The sequence below is a fragment of the Hippocampus comes genome, unplaced genomic scaffold (assembly GCF_001891065.2).
Source record: "Hippocampus comes isolate QL1 unplaced genomic scaffold, H_comes_QL1_v1.1 scaffold587, whole genome shotgun sequence".
In the NCBI taxonomy this organism is placed as follows: Eukaryota; Metazoa; Chordata; class Actinopteri; order Syngnathiformes; family Syngnathidae; genus Hippocampus; species Hippocampus comes.
Window position 1 is genome coordinate 115512 of NW_017805678.1, and position 23540 is coordinate 139051.

Genomic DNA, 23540 nt, shown 5'->3' on the forward strand with positions numbered 1-23540 from the left:
ACACGTTTTAAGTTCGAAACATCTCACAGCACACCACCAAACAAAACTGTCATAAAAAGTGGCCACATAGGTCAATTGCATACTTTTTGCCATCTAATCGAAGATAATTTTTTAAATTCTGTCTGTCACTATAAATTGCTGGTATAGATAGATGGGAAAGATAGACGATTTGTTATAAATAAAAAAAATTCTGACCAATTAGGTAAATTTTTATAATTCCCCATCGCACACCTTGAGAGCGCTCACGGCACATAATGTGTCCCGGAACACTGGTTGGAAATTACTGCCGTTGACCAACTGCTATTTGTGAAAAGTCATGCAATACGGTTATTATAAATGCAATTGAAAAAGACAAACCCCAAAACCCCTCACCACATAAGTTATTTGGGGAGAAAAAAAGGATAAACCTCCAACAGGCATTTAAAAAAACGGTGGTTGACCCCCCCCAAAAAACAAAACATATTGAAACAAACATGCAAATATGTGAATCCGCGAGTATGTGGGATCCACTGTAGTTAAATTTGCTCTTGACCAGTGATTATACATGTAGCAGTTCACACAGCTCGTATGTATTCTCAAAAACATCCGCATTGATTTGTAACCCTATTATTTTAATTAAAGTACAGCATTACACAAAGTTAATTATTATTCAACTACAACGTTATTTAATTGCAAATCATTTATTCCGCAATAATGTTTTTCAGATGCCTGAATAACTGCAACAGGGTTGCGCCAAACAGAAAAATATGGAATTAGACAAAATATCTCATATCCAATTTTTCAAAGTTGTTGGTGCCTAAATTATCCTCCAATTCTCGAATAATCCACAATTTTTCATGTTGCCTTTTGCATGTGTTTAAAAAAAAAAAAAACTCAAACTTGGTACACAATTTTGAAATGTGTTTTTAATGAGAATAAATAACACTCTAAAATGTTGTACTTTATGAAAACATACAGTAAAATTATTCAATAAAATGTGAAGAATTAAACTGTTTTTGCCACATTTTACACTTCAGTTCAGTGGACATTTTGCTGTTCCTCCTGGTGTGCCTTCCTTGGCCACTTGGGGGCAGTGTGATATGGACAGCGACACATATGAAGAAGAGTTTTATGAATGACACAGTCAGCTGAAGTAATATTGGTCGTTTTTCACAACAAATAAGAACTATAGACCTGTTAGTATTGTTTTGTGGTCTGTGTACATGTTTTGCACATCAAAAGGCCTTTATTCAGGCAAAGTTATGTTTTTGAAAGTCGTTCTCGAACTGCCAAACCGCTGTGTGTTGTGACATGAGTTGTTTGGTTATGTTCACTGCCTGCATCTATAATTTGTGCTTGCTTTTCAAAGCAAAAAGTATCTCAAAATAGCACATATTTCCAAAATGTGCATTTTGCTTGTATCTCAAGGCACCACCGTATAGTTCAAAGGTCCGTATCGTAGCACATGACCAAAGGTGCAACGAGATGATTTATCCCTAAATCATTTTAGCCAATTTATTTCCAAAATGCATATAAAACTGGCATCCCTTCGCATTAATCATTGCCCAAGAAGTAGTTTTCAGTTTCTAAAAAGGTTGGTGACCCCTGGTTTTAAACCCACCGTGTGTTTTTTCTAGGATGTTTTTCACATATTGCTTTTAAATGCTTTGTTGTGGATCAGGAAAAGGAAGACAGGCGCCCCTGCCTCCCCTTTAACCTTGCATCCCCTTCTGACGGTGGGAAAATGCAGCAGCAGATTGCTGTGCTCCATGTATAGTAGAAAGTGTTCAGGATTTATTTTTACATGTTTGACCACACCAATAACAACTCACTGGCTTTGGTATGCATGTCAATGATTGCCAAAACAAATGGTTTACTCATTAAAAGGTCCTTGACCTGACTAGGCTAACACTGAATATGTCCAGCAATTGTTTGGATTTTACCAATACTGTAGCCCCGATTTTTTTTAATGAGTGCAGTTCAATACAAAAATGCTCTTTGTTTGGTTTTAAATAGAAAAAAATATTTTCTATATTGATTAATTCACCTTTTTTAGATTTCCCAACGTGGTAATAAAATGCAAGTCATGTGTAAAGTCATTAATTAATGGAGTCATGAAATGAAAAGACACCCCTTCTCTACACCGTGTTCCAAATAATTCTGCATGGAGGATTTGAGACAGGTTTGACAATTCGTTTTTCAAACACGAAGGGTAAATGCTTATGGAGGTTGTTCCACATAATTAAGAAGGATCTTTCTGTTGGTCGTAAAGCATGGACCAGTCCAATACCTTCGTGAAAGGAATGAAAACACAGAACATATTAGGAAAACATGAGATAATTGATGAAAAAAAACATTAAAAATTTAAAAAATGTGCCTCATAGCATATTTACCTGTGCAACTGGCTTTGAGCTGGCCTCCAAAGTGGTGTTCCACAGCCTCATAGGAGACCTTAGCTGAGTTGTCAGAGAACATAATGTTTATTCTCCTGGCCTCGACCTCTCTCGTGTACCTCTTCAGGCAGGTAGCTAAAGCTGTGAGTCTTTGCTTGGCGCTCTCAAGTGCCTCATCTGTGGACCTCTTGTATTTCTACAGAAGTTTCTTTTTTTTTTTTTGTTCCAGTCTCTACTTGTGGGGGCAATGCGCATGGGACTGTCCTAATTCAATCAAATGGCACACACAGACATGCTGGCAGCCATCAGTTAATCTCAGTAATGAAATTTGAGACAAGGCTCTTAAATCTCTCCTCCCATTTCTACATTACCTGAGGAAAGCTGCCAAACCGGGCCGCCTTAATGGCTAAACAAACCGTCAGGCCATTTCATCTTGGGTCTCATTCGTTCAACTACCTTGGAGCCACCATCATGGGCATAACACAATGTCCTGAATATTAGTAGGCTGTCGATGCCTTCGGACCAAGACATTACCTTGGATAAGATTGATTTTTACGGCCAGTCTCAGAAAACCAACATTGTAGCTTGAAAGTTACAGTATTTAAAACGAGTAGATCTTGCTGAGCTGCATGAGTTAAGGTCAACAAGTGTCAATAAAGACCGTCGATTCTGAGATAGTTAAACCTCATTGTGTGCTAATGGGTATTTCTTTATTATATTGTAAGTGGTGCAAAATGTGGTCACTTGTGAACAGTTTCACCCCGCTCCGAATAAACAGGTAAGGCTGTTAGTTGTCAGACAATTGCCACATAGTAGGGGGTCGAAGATAAACAAATGCAGGCTTCCTCCTTCAAGCTAACAGGAAGTACAGTTGTGCTCTTAAGGGAGGCGCATTCTACATCGGGGGCTGTTTCATCATGGGGTAGCAGAATTGTTTAAGATTCTGCCCTTGAAGAAGAAAGACTCTTTCTTTCGTGTGTCAAAGGTTGATTTTTCGTATCGCCTATAAAGGAGCCCATGCTCTCAAGGCGCCACGCAAAAGCATCATTCACCCCTGTCACGTCTTCCGGTTTGGATCAAAAGTGACGGTAATGACATAGTGTTTCCTGTTTATTCTTCACTAGTTCCCAGTCAACTCCCCCGATGATTAGCCTGTTGCTTTAGTCTAGGACTGTACAAAGAAGTTCTAATTTGCAGGTTTGTAAAAGGGCCTATAATGGGCTCCCAGATCCTGAAACGCTGCCAAATACCACTTTTTTTTTTTGAGGAATGAAACAGACGAATAGGAGCCGCAAATAAATGACTGCAACTGTAAAGCGACAAGAGAAATAAGAAATAATTCAGTAATTGCCGACGAGTTCAAAAATATCACTAGCATTCATCCTGGGTGAACAGACGAATGTATGTCAACATTTTTAAAAATTCAGAGGTTGTAGAATGACTCACATGAGCTTTTACCACGAATGAAATCTTGCATCATCCTCAACATGATGAGTTTGCTAGACTGTGACTGATGAGAAAAACAAAAATAAATACTGTCTCAGTCTACATTTAACAACATATCTTCCCACTTGCATCGTGTAGAGTGCCGACTTTAAGCTTCATTCTTCAATACAATATTTTATTTTTATTTATCTAGTGGGAGTGGCTTAGTGGAATTTTTTTTTTCGCCCCCCAGGGTGGTGTGTGTCACAGGAAATAAATGATTGTACACACTCAGCCAGTTTGTCATTCAGTAAATTGCTGGAAGTAAAAAAAGATGACTCTATGCCCAATTTGCTGAAGCACAACATGAAGTACCAAGTCAACCATAATGTGAGCTATTCCAATGGTAGAAAACTACATACATACAGTTTGGCAAAAAAAAAAAAAAATGTACAAGTCCATCACGCCATATTGTAGTCAGTCCAAGCAAAATGTCATTTGAGAAGTGTGTCCTGTGTCTGACTGACTCCAATCCATTTTACGCTCTCATGCCTGTGGGGAATGTAACAGAGTCATACTGTACGGCCGAGAACTGTCTTGGACATAGACTGAGAGCACAGCCTGATTAGCAAATCAGCGCGGACGCTCTCAGTTTTCCAGCATCTCGGATGAAGTGTATGAAAAGTCTTCAAACTCATCCTGATTGGTGGAGGACAGAGAGGAGTCATCGATGGGCGTGAGGGTGGGCTCTTCTCTCGTAAAGTCCGGGTCAAAGTTGTTGACGTCTTCTGGTGTTTTCTGAGAAAGACAAAAGGTATATGTCGAGATGAGATGATTACAAAGACTGCATCGCGTCTGCTTGGTATTTGTAGAGGAGGATGTGTGGCGTACGATCTTGGGCTTGAAAGGTGGCTCGATGGCTCGACGATTCAGCATCTCCCAGTCAATGTTTCTGAAAAAGGCATGGCTGGTCACAGCAATTTCGCCACCCTCCGATGGCACACAACCCAGGCGCTGGAGTGGGTTTTTGGTCAGGAGCTATGGATTGAAGAAAGGAAGATGAACTTGGGAAAAAAAAAAAAACGTGTCATCCTACAAAATGATACTAGATCACAGGTGTCAAACTCAAGGCCCGGGGGCCTGATCTGGCCGGACACATCATTCTATGTGGCCCGCGAAAGCAAATCAAACATGTCAACTTCTACGCGGATTGCTAAAATCTGGACCAAGAGAGATATTGTTAGCATTTTCATGTTACCAGATCGAGTATGACGTTATAAGGAAAAGGGAACTTGAAATTGTGATCTATCCAAGACATGATGAGAAGTATCTCTCTCTCACCACAGCGCATCGATTTCAGAAGGTGAACTGAAGCCCATGCAAGTTGACATTCAGTGAGTAAGGCCTCACCTCCCAACTCACAAAAACACACCCAGATTTTTTTTTCTTGGCACAACACGCAAGCACCAGTTGAGAAAAGTTCAACTTGATTCAACAGTAGTGCAACCGTTCCAGCTTCCTGGTGTTGTACACAAAGAAACAATCAAAGCGTAAATCACAGGTCCAGCTCTGACAGCTGCTCCGGGGTGTGGCCAAAAATGAAAGACGACTGTGTTTTGACTCGCCTTCAGCAAAAGAGCGAATAAGCAAATGTATTTTGGGGACAAGGTGCACATCTTAAGGCTGGCAATGACATTCAGACTCGGCCAATAAAACAAATGAGCCTTTCACTCCCCGGTGACAGCCACGAGATAAACACCAAGTCACTAGACAAATGAATAAGACTTCCCAAATCAATTGGCTTAGTGGCTTTCAATGGAGTGCTCTCATGCCCTCTCATGAATCTAGAATAGGGCTGCCTGCAACTAACGATCAACGATTTAACAATCAATTAATCTGTCGATGATTTTGTTGATTAGTCAATGAATCGGATTAAAAAAAAAAACGTTTCCATTTCCATCCCTTTATTCAAAAATAGAAGACTCTTTCGAATTAGCAGTGCAGAAAATGAATACACTAATTAATTAGGACGGGTTTGCTCTGTAACACGTCAGAAAACAGGCAAAAATGTTGATCACTGTTTTCCAAAGTAAATGCAAATGTTTTATTTCGATTCAAAAATCCATGTAAAGTAACTGCTACTTCCAAATATGAACTGAAATAAGTCATTTTTAGATTGTGGATTCCATGAAGATGCTGGATAGATAATATTCTCTCCAGCACATCTTCATGCTAGTTAAAAAAAGAACTTCCAGTTACTTGAATAAAGTGAGTTTTTATCACAAACCTATCCTGTAAATATCGGCGGTACCCCTTATAGATCCAATAGAATAACAGGAACTGTTTGAACCTGTTCACGGAAACAAGGAGAGCCTTGCGGCGGATCGTCTGTCATTATAAATGGAGCAGCACGTTCAAAATCCGCTCACACTTAGAGGACTTTTTATGTAACATGTGACACACAAATGAGCTTAGCGCAATGCTTCGTCAAGCATGTTGGCGTAACAACATGGGTTAGTGAAGCAGCACAGCCAATGACAGGGGGACGTGCCCACTTTGTTGTATTTATAGCCAGTTCGCTGAGACAGGGCAGTGGACCATGGCTTAATATAGTTATGTAAGAAGTGGTCCAAACAGCTGGCCAGCAAAGCGATTGTAAGCCTGCCCGCCACTCTGCAGTGAGTGTCTCAGTCAGTCTGAAGCGTGACAAATAATCAACCAAACAAAGCAGAACGTAGCCCATTTCAATTCTGGTTCTGCAAGAGCTACTCAGGAATGTGGCAAATTGATCATTTTGTTAATGATCGCGGCTTAATGTCTTTTCCTGCGCGATGGGGGACACAAACCAAGTGAGAAATGGATTTTCTCTATCATTAGTTCAGCGTGGAAAAAACGTCAGAGTCCAACAGATGCAATCAGAGCGGATTTAATGGCTGCCAAGGAGAGAAAGTGACTCACATCCCGAATTAAGTCAATGTTCCTTTTTAAAGAATATAAACAGTAAATAGAGAGACTCACAGCTTTGAGGATATTCACGGACTCGACACTGAGCCAAGCGGCATAAGCAATCTCTTCATGGAGGATGGCCTCAAAGAGGTCATCTTCATTTTCGGCCTCAAAGGGCGCGTGGCCTTGCAGCATCTCGTACAGTAGCACTCCGAGCGCCCACCAATCAACAGAGGCGCCGTACACCATTTCCTGAAGGATCTGTGAAACAATGCCACAGGTCGGCAGACAACATTCATGATCACGGCCAAGGGAGTCTTCCAGGAAATGTGAACTACATGAGGTGCAGCAGAGGGATGTTTGGTCTATTCTTGTGAGGTGGAAACATTAAATGGATCCCTCCCCATTGCTTTTGTGCGTGTGTGTTTGTCTGTGCAATTTGCCAGAAGTGGCAAACGCCTTTACTTAGTAATTACATTTTACTGTCACTTATTTACAATAATTGTTTGTACAACCTTGAACAATGGAGGGAATACAAAATAGTTTCCCTCTTTTATTTCATAGTAAATGTTCTGAAAACGCAAGCTTGTGTTGAGTCAAGACTTCTATGCCTTCAAATTAACGTGTTCCCACAGCTTTGCTCATGTGAACGCTGATAATTTTCTCATGGTAATGGAAAACAGTAATGTTGACATTTGGGGGAAAAAAAAAAGGAAATTGAATGATTAATGATAACTCCTGAAAGACAACACCCTACAATGTGATTTTTCAGATCCGAGACAAATTATTTGAACATCAGAGGATGCCCAAGAGAAAGCATTCACTACCAATCTTTCTCATCGGCAACAACATCAAACAATTCTCTTAAATAAGACCCAGGATGTTGAAGATCGCTAATGCTCCCTGGTCCATATTCCTTGCATTTTTTTTTTGTCTTATAGGAACTCAAGATCTCAATCGATCAACATCTCAACCACGAACTCATTTCGACAGAGTAAGGAGTGGAGGCTACATTTTCAAATGTAGGCAGCAAAACTGAAGAGTCATGCCCCCCACGCCCCCAAGAAAAAGAGAAAAAAACCCACTCAAGCCCCTGAAAAAATCTACTTAAGTACAGTCACAAAGTATTTGACTCAAAACCTCCCTATTTATCAGGGCTTGGGACTTTCTACTTCAAATAATGTTTTTCAAGCCGCTTTTCAACACACGGGGAACAGGATGTTCCTGGTATCACTGAGATAATGAGTTGAGTTACGACACTAGGTTTCATGCACATACTGCATATTCATAAACCCTTGTTTGTCTTGCACACAGTTCAGCGGCAACCGGAGCACTCCTCAAATGAGGAAACGAGTGTTGTTGTAGTAGTAGAGGTAGTAGTAGGTTTTTTTTTCCTCCTTTCAAATGCTGACACTAGTGACCACCATACCCAAGTACGGTAACATGCTGGTGCCGATGGTGTACTGGTCATATTGCATTATTCTGCATAATGTACATACCTGCAGAGTGAAAAAAAAATCAGCATTTGACTAAATGGAGTTGATTGAACATGGGCAAAATTAACAACAAATTTCTTGTCAATGGATTTTTGGTCGGTGCATCTACGTAATAGAAGAGTGATAAGAGTCTCAGGCATGAGTAGATTGTGCTGGTTTGTGTCGAACAATTGTAAGAATAGGCTCATAAGGTCAATATCCCAGCAGCTCGGTCTCAGTGCCCTCACAATGTTTTGAACTTGAACTTTGTTCTTGTAGTTCTTCCAGTAGCTATAAAACGACCAAACACTCCCTTATCATGGGCACACAATGTATTGTGGCCCAGCAGCATGACTATTTTTCATGTCAGATCTTCAAGTAAGCAATTTTTCATGTTTCAGGTGATGTTGTTTATTTATTTATTTATTTATTTTTATTCACGCCATTTCAGGGTAATGGGCCATGCAAGCTCTTGTCATGAAGGCCAAACATGCTTAGGTTAAGGAAAATTCCACCAAATGGATATGAACTCCAGCAGTGTTAAAATGTGACCCCAAGCCAAGGTTTGCTGGCTTCCAGTTAGTCATAAGGGAGGCTGTCTGTGCTGGGAAGGGGGAGGGGCCTTGCATATGACCACATGAGCTCATGTGGGTTACAAGAAGGCATCAACCATGTCTGCCTTTCTGTCATTTAAAAAGTTCGATAAGTCTGAACTGACCTCTGGGGCAATGTAATCAGGAGTACCGCAGAAGGTTCTCGCTCCGATGCCTTCAAATATGCCTTCTTTACACATGCCAAAGTCTGCCAGTTTACAGTGGCCGTCCTTGTCAAGGAGAACATTATCCAGCTTGAGATCCCTGAAAGGCAAACACAAACAGACAAGTGAAAATCACAGTAATTGCGTTGTGACATGATCATCTTTCTCCTGGAGATAGATCAATGGCTTGCGAGCGAGTGGCTGCAAGCCAGCTAGTGATCAAAATCCAACAGACAATTAGTCAAAATCTGTAGCGGGGAGGAAATATTGTTTGAGGGCCAATTGACATGTGAGAGAAGCATTTGTCATGCGTATGAGCGGCATACAGACAGCTAAGAAGAGGAAAGGAACATTCTGTTGACCGATTGCCCCATTGGAGAATGATCAAATAAAGCTTCAAGCACTGTGCTGTAGATTATAGAAAAGCTTGATAAACAGCGCTAGAATTTTACTGCATGTAACTTACTACTAACACGTAGATTTCTGCAGAATTGAACTATCTATCCCTGGTGTCAACAGCATTTTGTAAGGTCAAAACGTCAGTTAACAAATAAAACCTCAGCTGTCAAGAAGTCCCATTACAAAGAGAACAATGCTTCGTTTTTGATTGACACTGTGAGAGAAGTACTGATTTAACATTGTTCTTTAGTGAAATTCTCTCGATATTTTTTATGAGTTATAGAACTGGAGTGCATCATACAGAAAGGCGTTAAAAATAACTTATGTATGTAGGTATGTAGGTTCTATTACAATATTCAGGACAGCTCTCTGTTCTCTGTCTGATGTAGTGCACTTAAAGGAGTATTAAGATCCGTTGAAGTGCAATAAACACTCGCCAGGAAACAGCACGATATGCTCATTGCGCAAAAAGCAACCCAATTGATTATTTGAAAGTTACATGTAAATTGAACGAAAAGACTGCCAGTTACCAGACCGAGCTAGCTGAGATTGATCTGGCTTTTTTTTTTTTTTCCAGCTTGCAAGGTCCAATATGAAGCTGCACTAAAGAACCAAATTTCCAAATAACAGTGACTAAGAACATGACACAGAAACGGAGATTTTTTTTTCCCAGACTGTGAAGTTTTTTTTCCTCCGTCACTAAGCAGCAGTTTAAAGCGTTGGAACATTTTAAACTGTCAGTTGAGTTCGGTATTTGCAAGAAAAACCACAAACGGGATTCCTATCATCCAAGAGAAGACAATAGCTGAAGCTACAGCACTCATGAGAGAAAGTTCACATTACACAACATCATAGACTGAGAGTGCCCTGATCTTCTTATCCTGGCTTGATGTGTGTTATTGCGGTTGTAGCATGCAACCTGTGTGAGCCCTCTGCAACCAACAGGCATGCTATAACATGCACTTATGGCTGACACGGGACACATTAGCCTGATAAATATAACTCAGGTTTGACAGAGTACATGATGCCCTTTATCATCAAGTCGTGGCATGGAGCCCTCAGCAAGTGTTGGGTGGGGTTGACCATATTCAATGAGTACATGGAAAACAAAGAGGAGACTGAGGGTAAGCTCAATATGACCCCCACACCAGTAACATGCATCAGGGGTGATTTTTCCCCCAAATAAATCATCAGAAAGATATTTCAAGAGCACAAAATTGAAAGATGTAAGAGTAAAATTTTTTTTAAAAAGCCTGAATTGACATAAGAGAAGCGAGGCCCGGTGGTTGACTGGTTAGCACGTCGGGCTCTCCGCGCAGATGTGCAGTGTTCGATTCTGGCTCCGGCCTTCCTGTGTGGTGTTTACATGTTCTCACGGTGCTTGTGTGGGTTTTCTCCGGGTATTCCGATTTCCTCCCACATTCCAAAAACATGCACAGCAGGTTGATGGGGCACTCCAAATTGTCCCTTGGTGTGATTATGAGCGCAAATGGTCATTTGTCTATATGTGCCCTGCGATTGGCTGGCAACTGGTTCAGGGTGTCCCCCGCCTACTGCCCGAAGACAGCTGGGATAGGCTCCAGCATGCCCATGACCCTTGTGAGGATAAGCAGATTAGAAAAATTGATGGATGGATGGACGGAACAGAAGACAAGGCACTGTATTGTACAAAGTTAATTTTTTTTTTTTTAAAACTGCATGTGGGTTATTCATCAACATTCTGGGAATATTTGTTCGCAGAATAATTATGTATTCCCTGCCGCTGTGTATTTGCTCATTGCTTTTCGTTTCCATTTAGTCATTCCTTTAAGTTTTATAGATGTATGTGGAATTGTTTTGTGTGTGTGTGTGTGTGTGTGTGTGTGTGTGTGTGTGTGTGTGTGTGTCATTCATACCGATAGATGATGCCTTTGCCATGCAGGAACATGAGAGCCGAGGTGATCTCCGCGGTGTAGAAACATGCCCGGAACTCATCAAATCTTCTGGACTTCTGAATGTGGAACATCAGATCCCCACCATTGACAAACTCCATCACGAAGAACAGACGGTCCTGGATATGAGATGAGGAAATAACATATATTTGTGTACATACACTTATAGTTGCAGACCCAGTGGCCCCAGAGAAGCGCTCGTGTTATCAGTCATGACTTGTCACGAGGCCAAGCTCACTTCAAGGACATGGCGGGCAGCTCATACACTTCACGCGGCTGTAATGGCTTGCTGGAGAACTAAATGTGATTTGAAGTTAGTGGGGTGGAAAAATATTGATCAAATTCATAAATCTTTCTTTCTCATTACAGGCTTTGGTAGGTACATAGTGCTGAAATACAAGGATGTGATTCACGGGACTGCCTGTAACGCTTCATTAATTGGTCAGACAGGCAGCAAAAGAAGTGCACTGCTGAAAACCAGAGTGGTCTGCAGTTCTACATTTAATAATGCATAGGACTAACTTTTTTTCAGTTGTCTCATGTTCTTAAAACGTTATTTTTACAGTGGTTGCATGATGTAAACACACTTCACACACAATGTGTCATTATCGTTCATATTGGTGCTGTATCACATTTTGGCGTCTTGATCTTGATGAGCTCCCTTACTAACGAGCGACAACCGTCTAAAAAAAAAAAAAAGAAAAGTTTAAAAACTGGAGGAGGCAGATGTTACTTCGCACCACAATTTCCTGTCATGTTCTTCAAATTTCACTTGAACACAAACAGTGTACTTTCCAGTGTTGGTTTAAAACAATACATGACGTGGTGGAACAAAAGCCACTTGACGGCACTGTGAATAGGTTCAAGGGAGAGGCCTCGGTGTTAATGCTTGTCTTAGCGCTGCTCTATTTTAAACCTGGGTGAAGTAGGACAGTTGAGGCTCAAACATTGAAAAGAAGATTAAGATTGCCGGGGTGGAAAAAGAGCTAAGTATACCGTCTCCTCTGCTGCCCTCTGCTGAATAACTAATGTAATGCAATTCTGGACTGGGGGAATAAAAACTGTGGTCATGTTGCAAAGGTTGGAACATGCCAATGAAAGTCTAGTAACGCTACGTTTTAGTGAAATGGAAATAGTACGGATAAAAATGACACTCATAGTCATTCTTGCTGAGTACTGTAGAAGTACTTGTGTATTTTAAAACAACAATGATAATTGTAATGGGCAATAAAAGGTGCACAAGTAAGCAACAATACATGATAAACTTACCAAATATTGATAAATACTAAAACACATCTGAGCCAACTTGAACCAAATAGACAAAAACAACCACAGAACCACAAACTACAACACCAATACACACAATAAATAAACAAAGCAATACAGTAAACCACGACTATTACACAAACACCTACAAAACATATTTTAGTCTTCCATAATTTCTGTGTCTTTTATTCACCTGTACATTCAACCATAAGAGGATAGCGTAAACAGACATATGCACAGTATGTGTGTGTCTTGCGTCTCCACTGACCTGTGTCTGGAAGCAGCAGTAGAGCTGAGTGAGGTACGGGTGAACGCTGGCCAGTGTCAGCACCCTCTTTTCAGTCATGGTACACTCCACGTCATCGTCCTGCAAGATGATGTCTTTTTTCAGCACCTTGACTGCGAAAACCCGATCTCTGTTGTTGAGTCTGGCAAGCATGACCTGCAGAGACATCACACACATGCATTTTTTTTATTTTTATTTTTTTTTAACCTGAAAGGCATTATTGTACACCACATTTCCGGCCACCCCCCTGGAAGTCTTTCCCACCTTGCCGAAGCTCCCCTTGCCTAGCACTTGAAGAAATGTGAAGTCTGAGATTCCATATTGAGGCATCTCTGGCTGACTTTTCACACTCTTCTTCCTTTCAGAGGGCATCTTGGTTTTACCTGAACCGAACTGTAAAGGCAAAAAGGAAGAAAAAAATATTGGTGGAAGAACAACCACGATGAAGCAGAATTTGTGTTGTCGAAAATTCTCATACTCTTGAGGTGTTTCTTTCGGAGAGATCGCGGGCATGTATCCCCATCTCTGCCAGCTTTTTGGCCAGCTCCACGGTGTTGACGCCGCAGTTCTGTGCAACGTTGCCTTGGCATCGAATGTGAACATTGAGTTTACAGACTGGAATGAGAAATCACAGAACACAAAATGATACGATATACTTGTAGACAGGAGCAGAGTGAGAAACTACTGCCTAAATCCTGATTTTGGGCGTCTTACTCTTGCAGTGTAGGCCCTGCCGGACAAATCCCCATAGGAGCGATCCACAGTGGTTACAGAAAGCGGGTGACTTATAGTTGTGAATATGGAACTGGTGAGGAATGTTGATGCTGAAGCCTGGGCTGACGTACTGCAAAAGTGACACAGTGTGACGTTTCAGAGCTGCTTCCACCATGCTGCATTAAATATAGTCACAAAAAAATGTGAAACTTGAACAGATAATAAACAAGAAGCAATGAAGTAGTCTATCGCTGAAAATATAGAACAGCGGATAGATGTCGTAAATGGGGTTTAAATCAGGTTGTGTTGCATCTCTCAAGCCACCTTGACAAATTAAAGAGATGTGTCAGAGTGTGCGGCATCTACGATGTGGTTCATGTACTTTCCAGCACCAAGAGACTCAAGTCGGATCTGACCTATTCATGGGCAGGCCGATTAAATCGGCTGATTATGGCCCTTACAACATCGGCCAAAATCATCGGCCACATGGTTGATGTTTGCCCGTTGTTTTTACCGTCATCTACTCGAACCCTTTACCGCAGTTGTACACAAGTTACACTGACTTCCTTATTTATGACGTATCAATCTATACAATGACCTTTGACTCTTCAATATATTTAATGAAATGTGTTCATCAATGAAACTTGATCTTTTTTTATAAGCAGCGCTTAGGTGAGCAAGGGTGTCACGCATATCCAAAAGTCAAGCTGTGTTACTAAATCAATAAATAAAGAATAATCATTAACTGCAAAACATTGCAACATAACTGTGCTAAATATGGCACGCGTTCAACAATTGAAATGCACGTGGGAAAAAAATTCAGTATTTTATGCATGACAGATTTTTAAATTAACCGGCCGATAAATCTGTATTTGGCCTCTACATCAGCCTCTAAAAATCCATATCAGTCAGGCCCTACAATCAAGTACTACAAAATACATAGGGGAGTGATGGTACCTCTGACCCCTTCATGCGTGGACACACAGTGACAACTTGCTCGTGGCATCGCTTGTGAACCACACATGTACACACTAGATGGGGGTGGACAAACAAAAAAGTCAAAATCAGAAGCAAAGCTCGACAGTAAGGAGGGTAAGAAGATAAGTTTACCTTGGCACTGGTAGCCCTGCTTTCCAAAAACACCCCTGGAACAAAAATCATGACCGAAACAAATTAAATTTCAAATCTATGCAAGCAGCGGTAACCTGGGCTCGACCGACTTGCTCACCAGATGAAATCTTTGCAGTGAAAACAGAAGGTGGGCTGGCGAAGAAAAGTGGACATGAACTTGTGCCCGTTGACCTGGTGGACTTTCCGTCTCACGGCCCCCTGACGCTTCCTGCTAAACTCCTTGTGGTTTGCCGGCATCACGATGGCCTCGTCTGTTTAAAAAAAAAAAAAGAAGACAAGCACACAATCAATTGACAAACCAGGAAGGAAGTTCACATCACCGCATGAGGTAACTTTTCATATCCATCTTAGATACAAATGATTTGATACTTACCAAACTAGTCGAGTCACACTAAAACGACCATTGTCTAATTTGCATACGAGCCTGTTGTCAAGTCTGACACAGGAGCATTCTAAGGCAACGACTCCTAACCTGTGCCTCGTCGTCGATTGTCCAATTTCACCCATTTGGTTCCAAAATTATGATTTATTTACTGCAAATAATGCCTTCTTGTTCATCTTCTGTTGACAGCAAAATAGAGCGACAGGTTTTCCACTAGATGGCAGAAGGTATAGTGTAACGTGTCCATCAGTCTGTGTTCGTTCAGACAACAGAATAGCTTTGTGTTCAGTCGAACAGGCCCAGGTGTCAAACCGAGCATGTCAATGAGAGAACATCATTATTTTAGTGCGTATACTTTTTGTGAGATTTATGTTTGGTGGCGTGCCGTGGCAACGAGGTAAAATCCGTGACTTGGCTGAATAAAGGTTGTAAACACTGTCCTATACGGAGCGCAGAGGAGCAGTATACTGAATTGAAATTGATTCCAAATGTGCAGTCTGGATTAGGTTTGCTTTGACATTGAACCATGGGCACCTGCATGCACATACTGTAGCAAATTGTGCTAACGTGTGCATTCTAATTAACCCTTTCAGGGACAGAGTGGACAGGTTATCAGGTTACAGGGTGCATGAAAGGGTTGATTCTCAAAGACTAGCTACCTATTATTTAGAACAGAGTCAAAGAAGAAGTCAAACCAACATTTTCTTGGAGGAGATAACAAGACATGGCATTGCAGTGGCCTCACCATCTATGAAGGATCCATTCAGCTTAATAAGGACGTAAATGCGGCCTTCGGGCTCCAAGTCCTTCTGCAGACAGGGATACAAAACAATTTGCATGGGAAGGCCAATTTAGATATAAACCACAGCACTTTATCTTTGAACTCAGGCGTAATAAGAAATAGAACGCAAGATAACAAATCAAAATCAATGTGTGATGTACTGTACAAGGTATGTTTAACCCTTTCAGGGACAGCGGTTACTACAGTGGACGGCTTACCATGTTATCAGGTTATTACGGGGTGCACGAAAGGCTTAAATATTCATTGGGAAAATAAAAACATATTGTAATAAGTGTGTTCGAAAAGTGTGATGAAGAGACAGTTGAGTCCCTGTATGTGTGGGTAAATGCATACTAGTTCCTGGAAGTATATAATGAGCTAGGAATTTAAAAACCTTGACAGAAACAACAAAGCGGGTCAAGCAGGTTGCGCTGGTTGTGGAGGCCTTTGCCTGCCTCACAAACGCATGACGTGCAAAGGATTAGAACAGAGATTTTCATAATTTCTGCTTTCATCCACCACCACAATAGAGTTTAAAGAAAACTATGAAAATGAGGTTGAAGCCTCGGCTTCAAGCTTTGGACAAACACACAAAATTGGAAGTACAGTCATACGTTTTAAGACTGTGAAAATAAATTGTAGGGAAGCGTCGCCTGACGTGTGGTGCGCACGGGCATCACCCAAGTTGGGAGTTTCCTCCTTGCAGCTCTTTGCTAAGGCATTCATTGCAGCTTCCTTTAGAATTTATGAAATTCAATAATCCTCAAAATCCAAGTCACTGGCCGGATATAAAGCGAACAAAGTTTGCTTTTCAATGAATGAAAAGTAAAATGAAGTCAATAAAAAAAAAAAAAGAAAGAAAAAAAAAAACAAGCAACACATGAAGGCCTGGAAAAGCGTCTATGGTGTCAACTGTCCAAAATACTTCTGGGGCTGCTGAAAATGGAGACATTTTTTTATTTTTCTTCGCTTTAAAAACATTCCCAGGTGTCGTAATGTCTGATCAAGCCCACTTTTCAACCCCGATTTTGGCTGCCCCTCAGCAGTCGAGCCAATCCCAACGCTGGCATGAAGACTAGGCAAGCTATCATTTGTTCTCAAGCAGTCCCGAGTCTGAAAGTAAAAGTGAGTCCCCATAATGACAAACTCAAAGTGTAAATTTCATGTCAGGCAAGTTTTGGAAGTGGGCAGCTCACAAAAGTCGATGTAACCGGTTGTGTAATGTCGCACTTGATTGACAGGCCCTGATCGAGACTCATCTTTGTCATCTAATTTGAAAGAATTTAAAAGTGTTTCATTCACCACGGCCCCTGACTTGTGATCTACAGTATTAGTCTTTGGTGACTTCATATTTGCTTTCAATATCCATCTGTCGTGTCTATCTTTCTGTTTTGTTTTCAGCCCCAGCTGGAGTGAAGGGCGTTTCCCTCCAGCCGTCGTACCATCAAACCTGACATGGATTTCAGGACTGCCAAACTGTTGTCGGATTATTGACCTTCCTCGCTGTTGTGCTTCACATGTTGTATTCTAGACCACTTGATAGATTTCATAGTCGCTCTCGTTTTGTCATTGAGCTTTGTAAGTATTTTCATGACTCCTTTTTACAGATCTTGAGCTTTGGTTTTGCGTTATTACATTTGTGATATTTCATTTGTATATTAGCGGTGATCTCTTGTACCTTGCCTTTGCAAGTGCTTTTTGTTTTATGCATAGTTGTTTTGTTTTTTTTCCTGGCTCCTTGTGGCCAGTAATTTCAGTTTGTACTTTGTCGGTGCACTTTTCTGTAATAAATATTTTCGTTATCACACTTTGTCTGAGCCTGCATTTCTGGAATCCAAAACATTATTCGGTTTGGTTCAGAATCTGACACCAGCAGCCCAACAATATTGGAGAAGTTTTTATGCTATCTAAAGTTGTAGATGTGGGGGGTAGTGTCGTCTAAAGGCTGAATATCTTATAAAGTATCATGAAGGAGGTAGTTTTAGGGCTTTTTTTTTTTTTTTTTAAAGCAGATGGCTGTTTCGGTCGAGCAAGCAGCATTCACCGCAATGAGGTGCGAAGTAGCATTAAGTGGGTGGGAAAAAAGTCAGGTCTAAATGTCATGGTGATAACAACTTGAATATGAGGACATATTTTGCTTTCCTGTCCTAAATAGAAGCGCTTCGTGTTTTGCGTGCAACGTGAACACACCAGTGGGGCATGTGGACTGGCCACATGTGAAAAAGAAAGTTGAAGAGACTCGGCAAAGATGCCAGGAGATGAGAGAGAGACCCTTGCAATATTCCTCTTTATCGTTGCACATGATCATCTTAAATATGTCTGTTCACCTGTGTGGTGGATTAACTTTAATTCTGTAAAGGTCAAAGCTTATGAACCAACACATTTATTTTGCCATTTCTGGATGTGTGTGCAGTGCTTTAACCATTATTGAATGGAAAAAAAAAATTTGTTCTGATCAATTACAGGTATATTGAAGCATCTTAAGCGAAATGGAGTACACTACTTGGCTGCAAGCAGTGGAGGTGCCGTTGATTTGGTCTGAACTAGTTTGATGTCTGAAGAAGACATCAGCTATGTGATATTGAAACACACACCCTGGCACGACTCAAGGAGCATTATTTTGTGCAATATGACACAGAGATGCAAACAGCAGCTCAGTGAGACTAACTACACAAATTTAAAAATTATATATATATATATATATATATATATATATATATATATATATATATATGTATATAACCTTCATCAGACGTTCACGAGAATCTTACAATCTGAAACTCACTTTTGCATCACATATATTGATCATCATATTGAAGCTATTATTTGTTGCATCAAAGAAATGTGCGGATTTATCATTAGGCAAACAAGAATGTCCCGGGGCCCCAAATTTCCAGGGACTCCCAGCATCTTCTAAAAACTGCGAAAAAAAACACCTTTTTCACCAATGATTATTCACCCTTGATTATTCACCGATACCACCAGTACTTTTAAAATATCACATTTTAATTAACATAATGACAAATAATTATGAACAAATGTTTAATTCTTTGTTGTACACGATGATCTGCCCACGTTTCTAACTGCTGCAGTATAGCAACGACTGCTGGCGAGGAGGACTTACTGAATGTCAGATTTATGCAGCCTTTAAGTATCAGTGGCTGGTGTTGGCAGCCTTCATAAGGACCCGATGCCTTGAATCAGCCCAATACTGATACCCGATATCGGTAATTGCCCATCCCTCGTAATCATAATTGTTTTGGTCTTAATTTCCACAGTTAAAAAAAAAAAAAAAAAAAAACATAAAAATGGCTAACTTATGATTCTCTTGAGTGCCCCGCTTTCAATTGTGCGAGTATAGACTTGACTGAGGAAGAAGGTGGCAATTAGCAAAACAAAATTGCTGGTGTGTTGTGAGGAAATGAGGAAAATGAAGCGGATCTATTCTAGGGAAGCAGAGAGGAAGAAAAGGCAGAAAACAAACAGATTTTTTTATCAAAATTACCAAAAGTTGCAACTTTTTTTTCATATTGACACAGAATGTGCGTAGCTGCAGAGCTGTAGTCAAGTCAAGTTCGAGTCATCAAGCTCCAAATCAAAGTCAGGTCCGAGTCTCAAGGTCCGAGTCCAAGTCCAAGTCCAGATGAGATCAAGAATTTAGCTGAAGACAGAAAAATACTATTTTCCTGACCACAAAATTTGAGAAATTTCATTGAGTTCAACACTCTTGTCAAATGTCATGGAACCCTTTGCTTTATTAATCAACAACAAAAGGTCAAAAACTATGTTACTTTTGTGGTCGACCTCAGGGTAGAGACGAGGAGGAGATTGGGGTGTAGCAAACTGCACCAAGCAGTGAGAGGAGACTACAAAACAGAGACAAACACTCAGCTAAAGAATGACCATGAATGCGTCGCCGTGTCAGGGTTTGCTGTGTCCGACTCCCTTGCGGTCAGGTTAACTAATCAGGTACCTATTTTGATTATCTGAACTTTTGACTTTCATTTGAAAGAGGGCGTTAATTTTCAGAAATCAAAAACACAGTTGGACTTGGTCGAGTCGCTAAAAATATTTGGTGAGTCCAGGACAGATTTTATGCATCTGGGCTGGCGCTGAAACGTGTTAACTGCTCAAAGAGAGAACACACACACTTCTCACTTCCCCCCCCCACCAGCGGTGGGTGTGTTTCAAAGTGACATTTACAAGATGTGTTTGTGGTTTCTGAGTTGATGATGAAGAAGGGTGGGATCAGTGCCGACACAGTCGTATCTGAGTTTACCAGAAATGGCATTTATTGCGACACAGTACATCAATACGTCAGTCTTATAGCTTCAATTCATTACACAAAACATTGTTAAGAAGTCGATGCTGATGTATGTACCTTAAAAAAAACATGACTAATGACCAACAAGGAAATGACCAGAGAAGCTTATATTAAAAAAATATAAAAATCCCTCTTCATAACAGGTCCGTCGGGTGCGGCTAACTTCTCTTTACTTAGGTATGAGTCAACAATGTCAAACCCTCATTCAATATTTTTTTTGGATATTTTTTTTTAACTTTTACTCTACCCTGAGGACAAAAACCATGTTTTTTTTCTGTTTAATCATTTGAAGAACTTCAGGTTCAGAATTACTCTTATGCAAAACTACCCGACGTTGCATACTTTTTAGGATTTTTAAATTCCAATTTTATTACTTGAATTATTTCGTTTTTTTACCCCCCCCCCACACACACAAAAACCACAAGATTTCCATTTCATAAATAGTAGGGTTAGAAGGGGGCTGTAGTGGTGATGAAAGATGAAATCAATGTTGCTGTTAGTCTTTGACATATACTGTACAAACCTCTATTAACAATCAAAACATCATCCCTCTATTTTCTTTTATATGGGAAATATATCTTTTCTGCTGAGTTTTCTTGTCATAAAAAAATGTTCAAAAAATTAATCAGCAATTTAAAGGATTGAAATCCTGAAAATTAATATTTTATCATTTTGTTGAGGCTGAAGTTGATCAAGGCAGTGGTCCTTTTTTTCCAACAATGTAGTCCCATTTTTTTAGAGAATAAAATTTTACCCAATGTAAAAAAAAACATACGAGTTGTATTTTTGATATAAACAAAATGCATCATTCTTCTTGTTAAGATAAGAACTACAACTTATTTTTGTCAGTTTTTTTTGTCTGTTATCATAACCAAGTTGCTGATTAAAGGCTGCATTCAGAAATGGTAGCGGAATCCCCTCTGCTTTCGACGAAATGTTCGCTTAATAACTAGGTACAAGTTATTCTTGTTCGTCGAAAATGAATTAACTTTTAATTTCGTTTCCCATCTTTATTTAACCAGGAAATATCCCATTGAGATTAAAAACCTCTTTTTCAATGGAGTCCTGGCGAAGAGGTAGCAACATAAATGAACATAAAATACAATTACCATACAATACAATTGCCGTGACCACTGAAGAAAAAGCAACTTCTGCCGGAAGTACCAAAGTAGTCATGGCAACTTGCTTTTATTTTCTACAAGGATGAATCCACCAAGATTGCACCTTTGGCTAACATGCAATGCAGTATTCTGGTCAAGGTAAAACATTTTTATATAAAAAGGAAAACGAACATAGTAATCAGATGTTTCATCATCCTCATGTGCTGTCAGCACCATTTTCTGAATGTAACTGGCATCCAATTTCCCAAATTCTTTGTGTGTTGTACTCAGGTTAAAATGGCCATTTCTACCAGACTGAGCATTTTGAAGGACTGAGATTTTGGGGAAACGTTGTAAAGTTGCTTTGAAAAGTTTAGTTTGTCTATAAATGTCATAAGATGGTGACAAAGCACTTTTTGTCAAATAAACTATCCAAAATAGTTCCTTAGTACCAGGATGCCAAAACATGACAGCAAAGCACTACTTGTGTCTTTAAGAACCTCCTCGACTCACTTTAACATAGATCCTTGGCACCACGATAACACAGGACACCACAAAAGCAATATTTTTGCTGCTGTGGAGTGAGCACAAGAACAGTAACTAGCTAAGTTTTTCACCCCACAACGGACGAACTGTTTTTAAAAAAAGAAACTGTGAATATACAAATTCGTTAATACGAACCACGAATACATTGACGAGAGGACAATGGTTAACACAAGGATGGCAGGAAGAACGCTTCATTGGCGCGACGCTTACTCTTCATTTTATCTGAAAACAATTCGTGAATAATAATGAATTTGCAGCAGGTGATGGAGCCACAAATGACCTCAGATCCAAATGAGGATTTTCCGGCCTTGGTGGAGCGCTGTCATTGTAGTTGGCCCCCTGTTGTGACCCCCTTTTGCGTTTACTCACCCATCCCTCGTCGAACGTGTCAGTGTTGGCGGTAGTGATGAGGTCCACAAAGCGGATGGTGCAATTCGCCACAAAGTCGTCGTATCCGATGGGGGTTTCGTGGAAAACAGCCAGCTCGACGTGTTGTCCGTCTTGCACGGAGAAGGAAAATTCCTCATTGTAGGTCGGAGAGTTGGTTTTCTGTTTGGTGTGAGTTTGACCCACTTTGACATCGTCCACTTTAAGGACAATGTACGGGTCCATGTTCGTCGAGGCGTTCTTCATGAAAATCTTGGAGTGGCGCCGGGAGAAAGTGGTCGGTTTCAGGTCCACCGCTTCCCCGATTCGGAGCTGGATACGGCCGTAAAACTTCATTGCCTGCCACTAGAGAGGTTGAATATCAAAAGGGAAAGAACGAAGCCAACAGGAGGTCTTAAAGGAGGGCTCGAGACGAACGAGAGGACACTGCCGATGCGTCCATGCTGAGTGCACTTGTTGTAGTTCTGCTTGTTTGAACACTTGACATCCGCCTTCCTCTGCTTTGAATCTCGAGTGGGCTGACTCAACAAAGGAAGCCACAACAAACACACGCCGATCGAGACTTACAAGTTCCGCATAACTCTGGAAAAAAAAAAACACCTGTCAGGGCTGTGGAGGACTGCGTCCTAGTCACGTGGGTCTATGGGGCGATAGGTGTGACGAAAAGACTACAATATCCGAGTGCATCATTTTGAGCTGCCATCCCTTTTACCTATCTCCAAAGTCCTACAGCGCCATCTCGCGGGCACCCTAGTCAATGAATGATTTGACGTTCGTTTTTCTTGTGTTTTTTGTGTAGTGTTGATTACCTCCACCTCCATGCTTGAATCATGTTATCTTTGAGAATTTCTCCATTGTGAGACAAATAAAGGTGTTCTTATCTGATCAATAACTGTACATTCATACATGCAGTATGAAGAAGGTGAGCATCTTTGAAAGTGTACAGTTTGGTGTTGAGCCAAATTCGAATATTCGGTCTCGGTTTATCAGCTCCTGAAAATTGCAGCAAACATTCAACAATTTTACAAGGAAATAATTATAAAACAGCAAATTCATTAAAAACGAATTAAAAAAAAACACCTAATGGAGTTTGATATTGTTGTGTTTATTTTGAGGTATTTTAGTTTTAGCTTTTCTTTATTTAGGAGAAAATGGCTGATTGTTTAAATGGCTGTTGGCTGCTCAAAGTTCCCCAGACTAAGTCTGAATTTGATGAAACCGCTTTCACTTCCTCATGTACTTTACAACAGAAACTCAAACTCAACACAATGGTCACAGGTACCATTATTTATCTATTTTTATCAAGAACTGCTTTTGA

At 40.5% G+C, this 23540-nt stretch overlaps 1 protein-coding gene and 1 long non-coding RNA gene across 2 annotated transcripts; both read right to left on the bottom strand.

Moving 5' to 3' along the window:
* Window positions 1-3625: 3625 nt before the first annotated feature.
* Window positions 3626-22860, bottom strand: prkcha (protein kinase C, eta, a). Its single transcript, XM_019881734.1, has 14 exons — window positions 22205-22860; window positions 15830-15893; window positions 14800-14953; window positions 14682-14716; window positions 14529-14602; window positions 13572-13701; window positions 13336-13472; window positions 13122-13250; window positions 12840-13013; window positions 11270-11424; window positions 8937-9075; window positions 6816-7004; window positions 4689-4835; window positions 3626-4595 (listed from the first exon to the last, which is right to left on the bottom strand). Exons 1-14 carry the CDS (start codon window positions 22556-22558, stop codon window positions 4446-4448), a joined length of 2031 nt encoding a protein of 676 aa, XP_019737293.1. The 5' UTR covers window positions 22559-22860; the 3' UTR covers window positions 3626-4445.
* On the bottom strand, window positions 5910-6809 carry LOC109522908 (uncharacterized). The gene is made up of 2 exons (XR_002169661.1): window positions 6227-6809; window positions 5910-6170 (listed from the first exon to the last, which is right to left on the bottom strand). It is a non-coding gene; the product is annotated as an uncharacterized LOC109522908 (long non-coding RNA).
* Window positions 22861-23540: the final 680 nt, after the last annotated feature.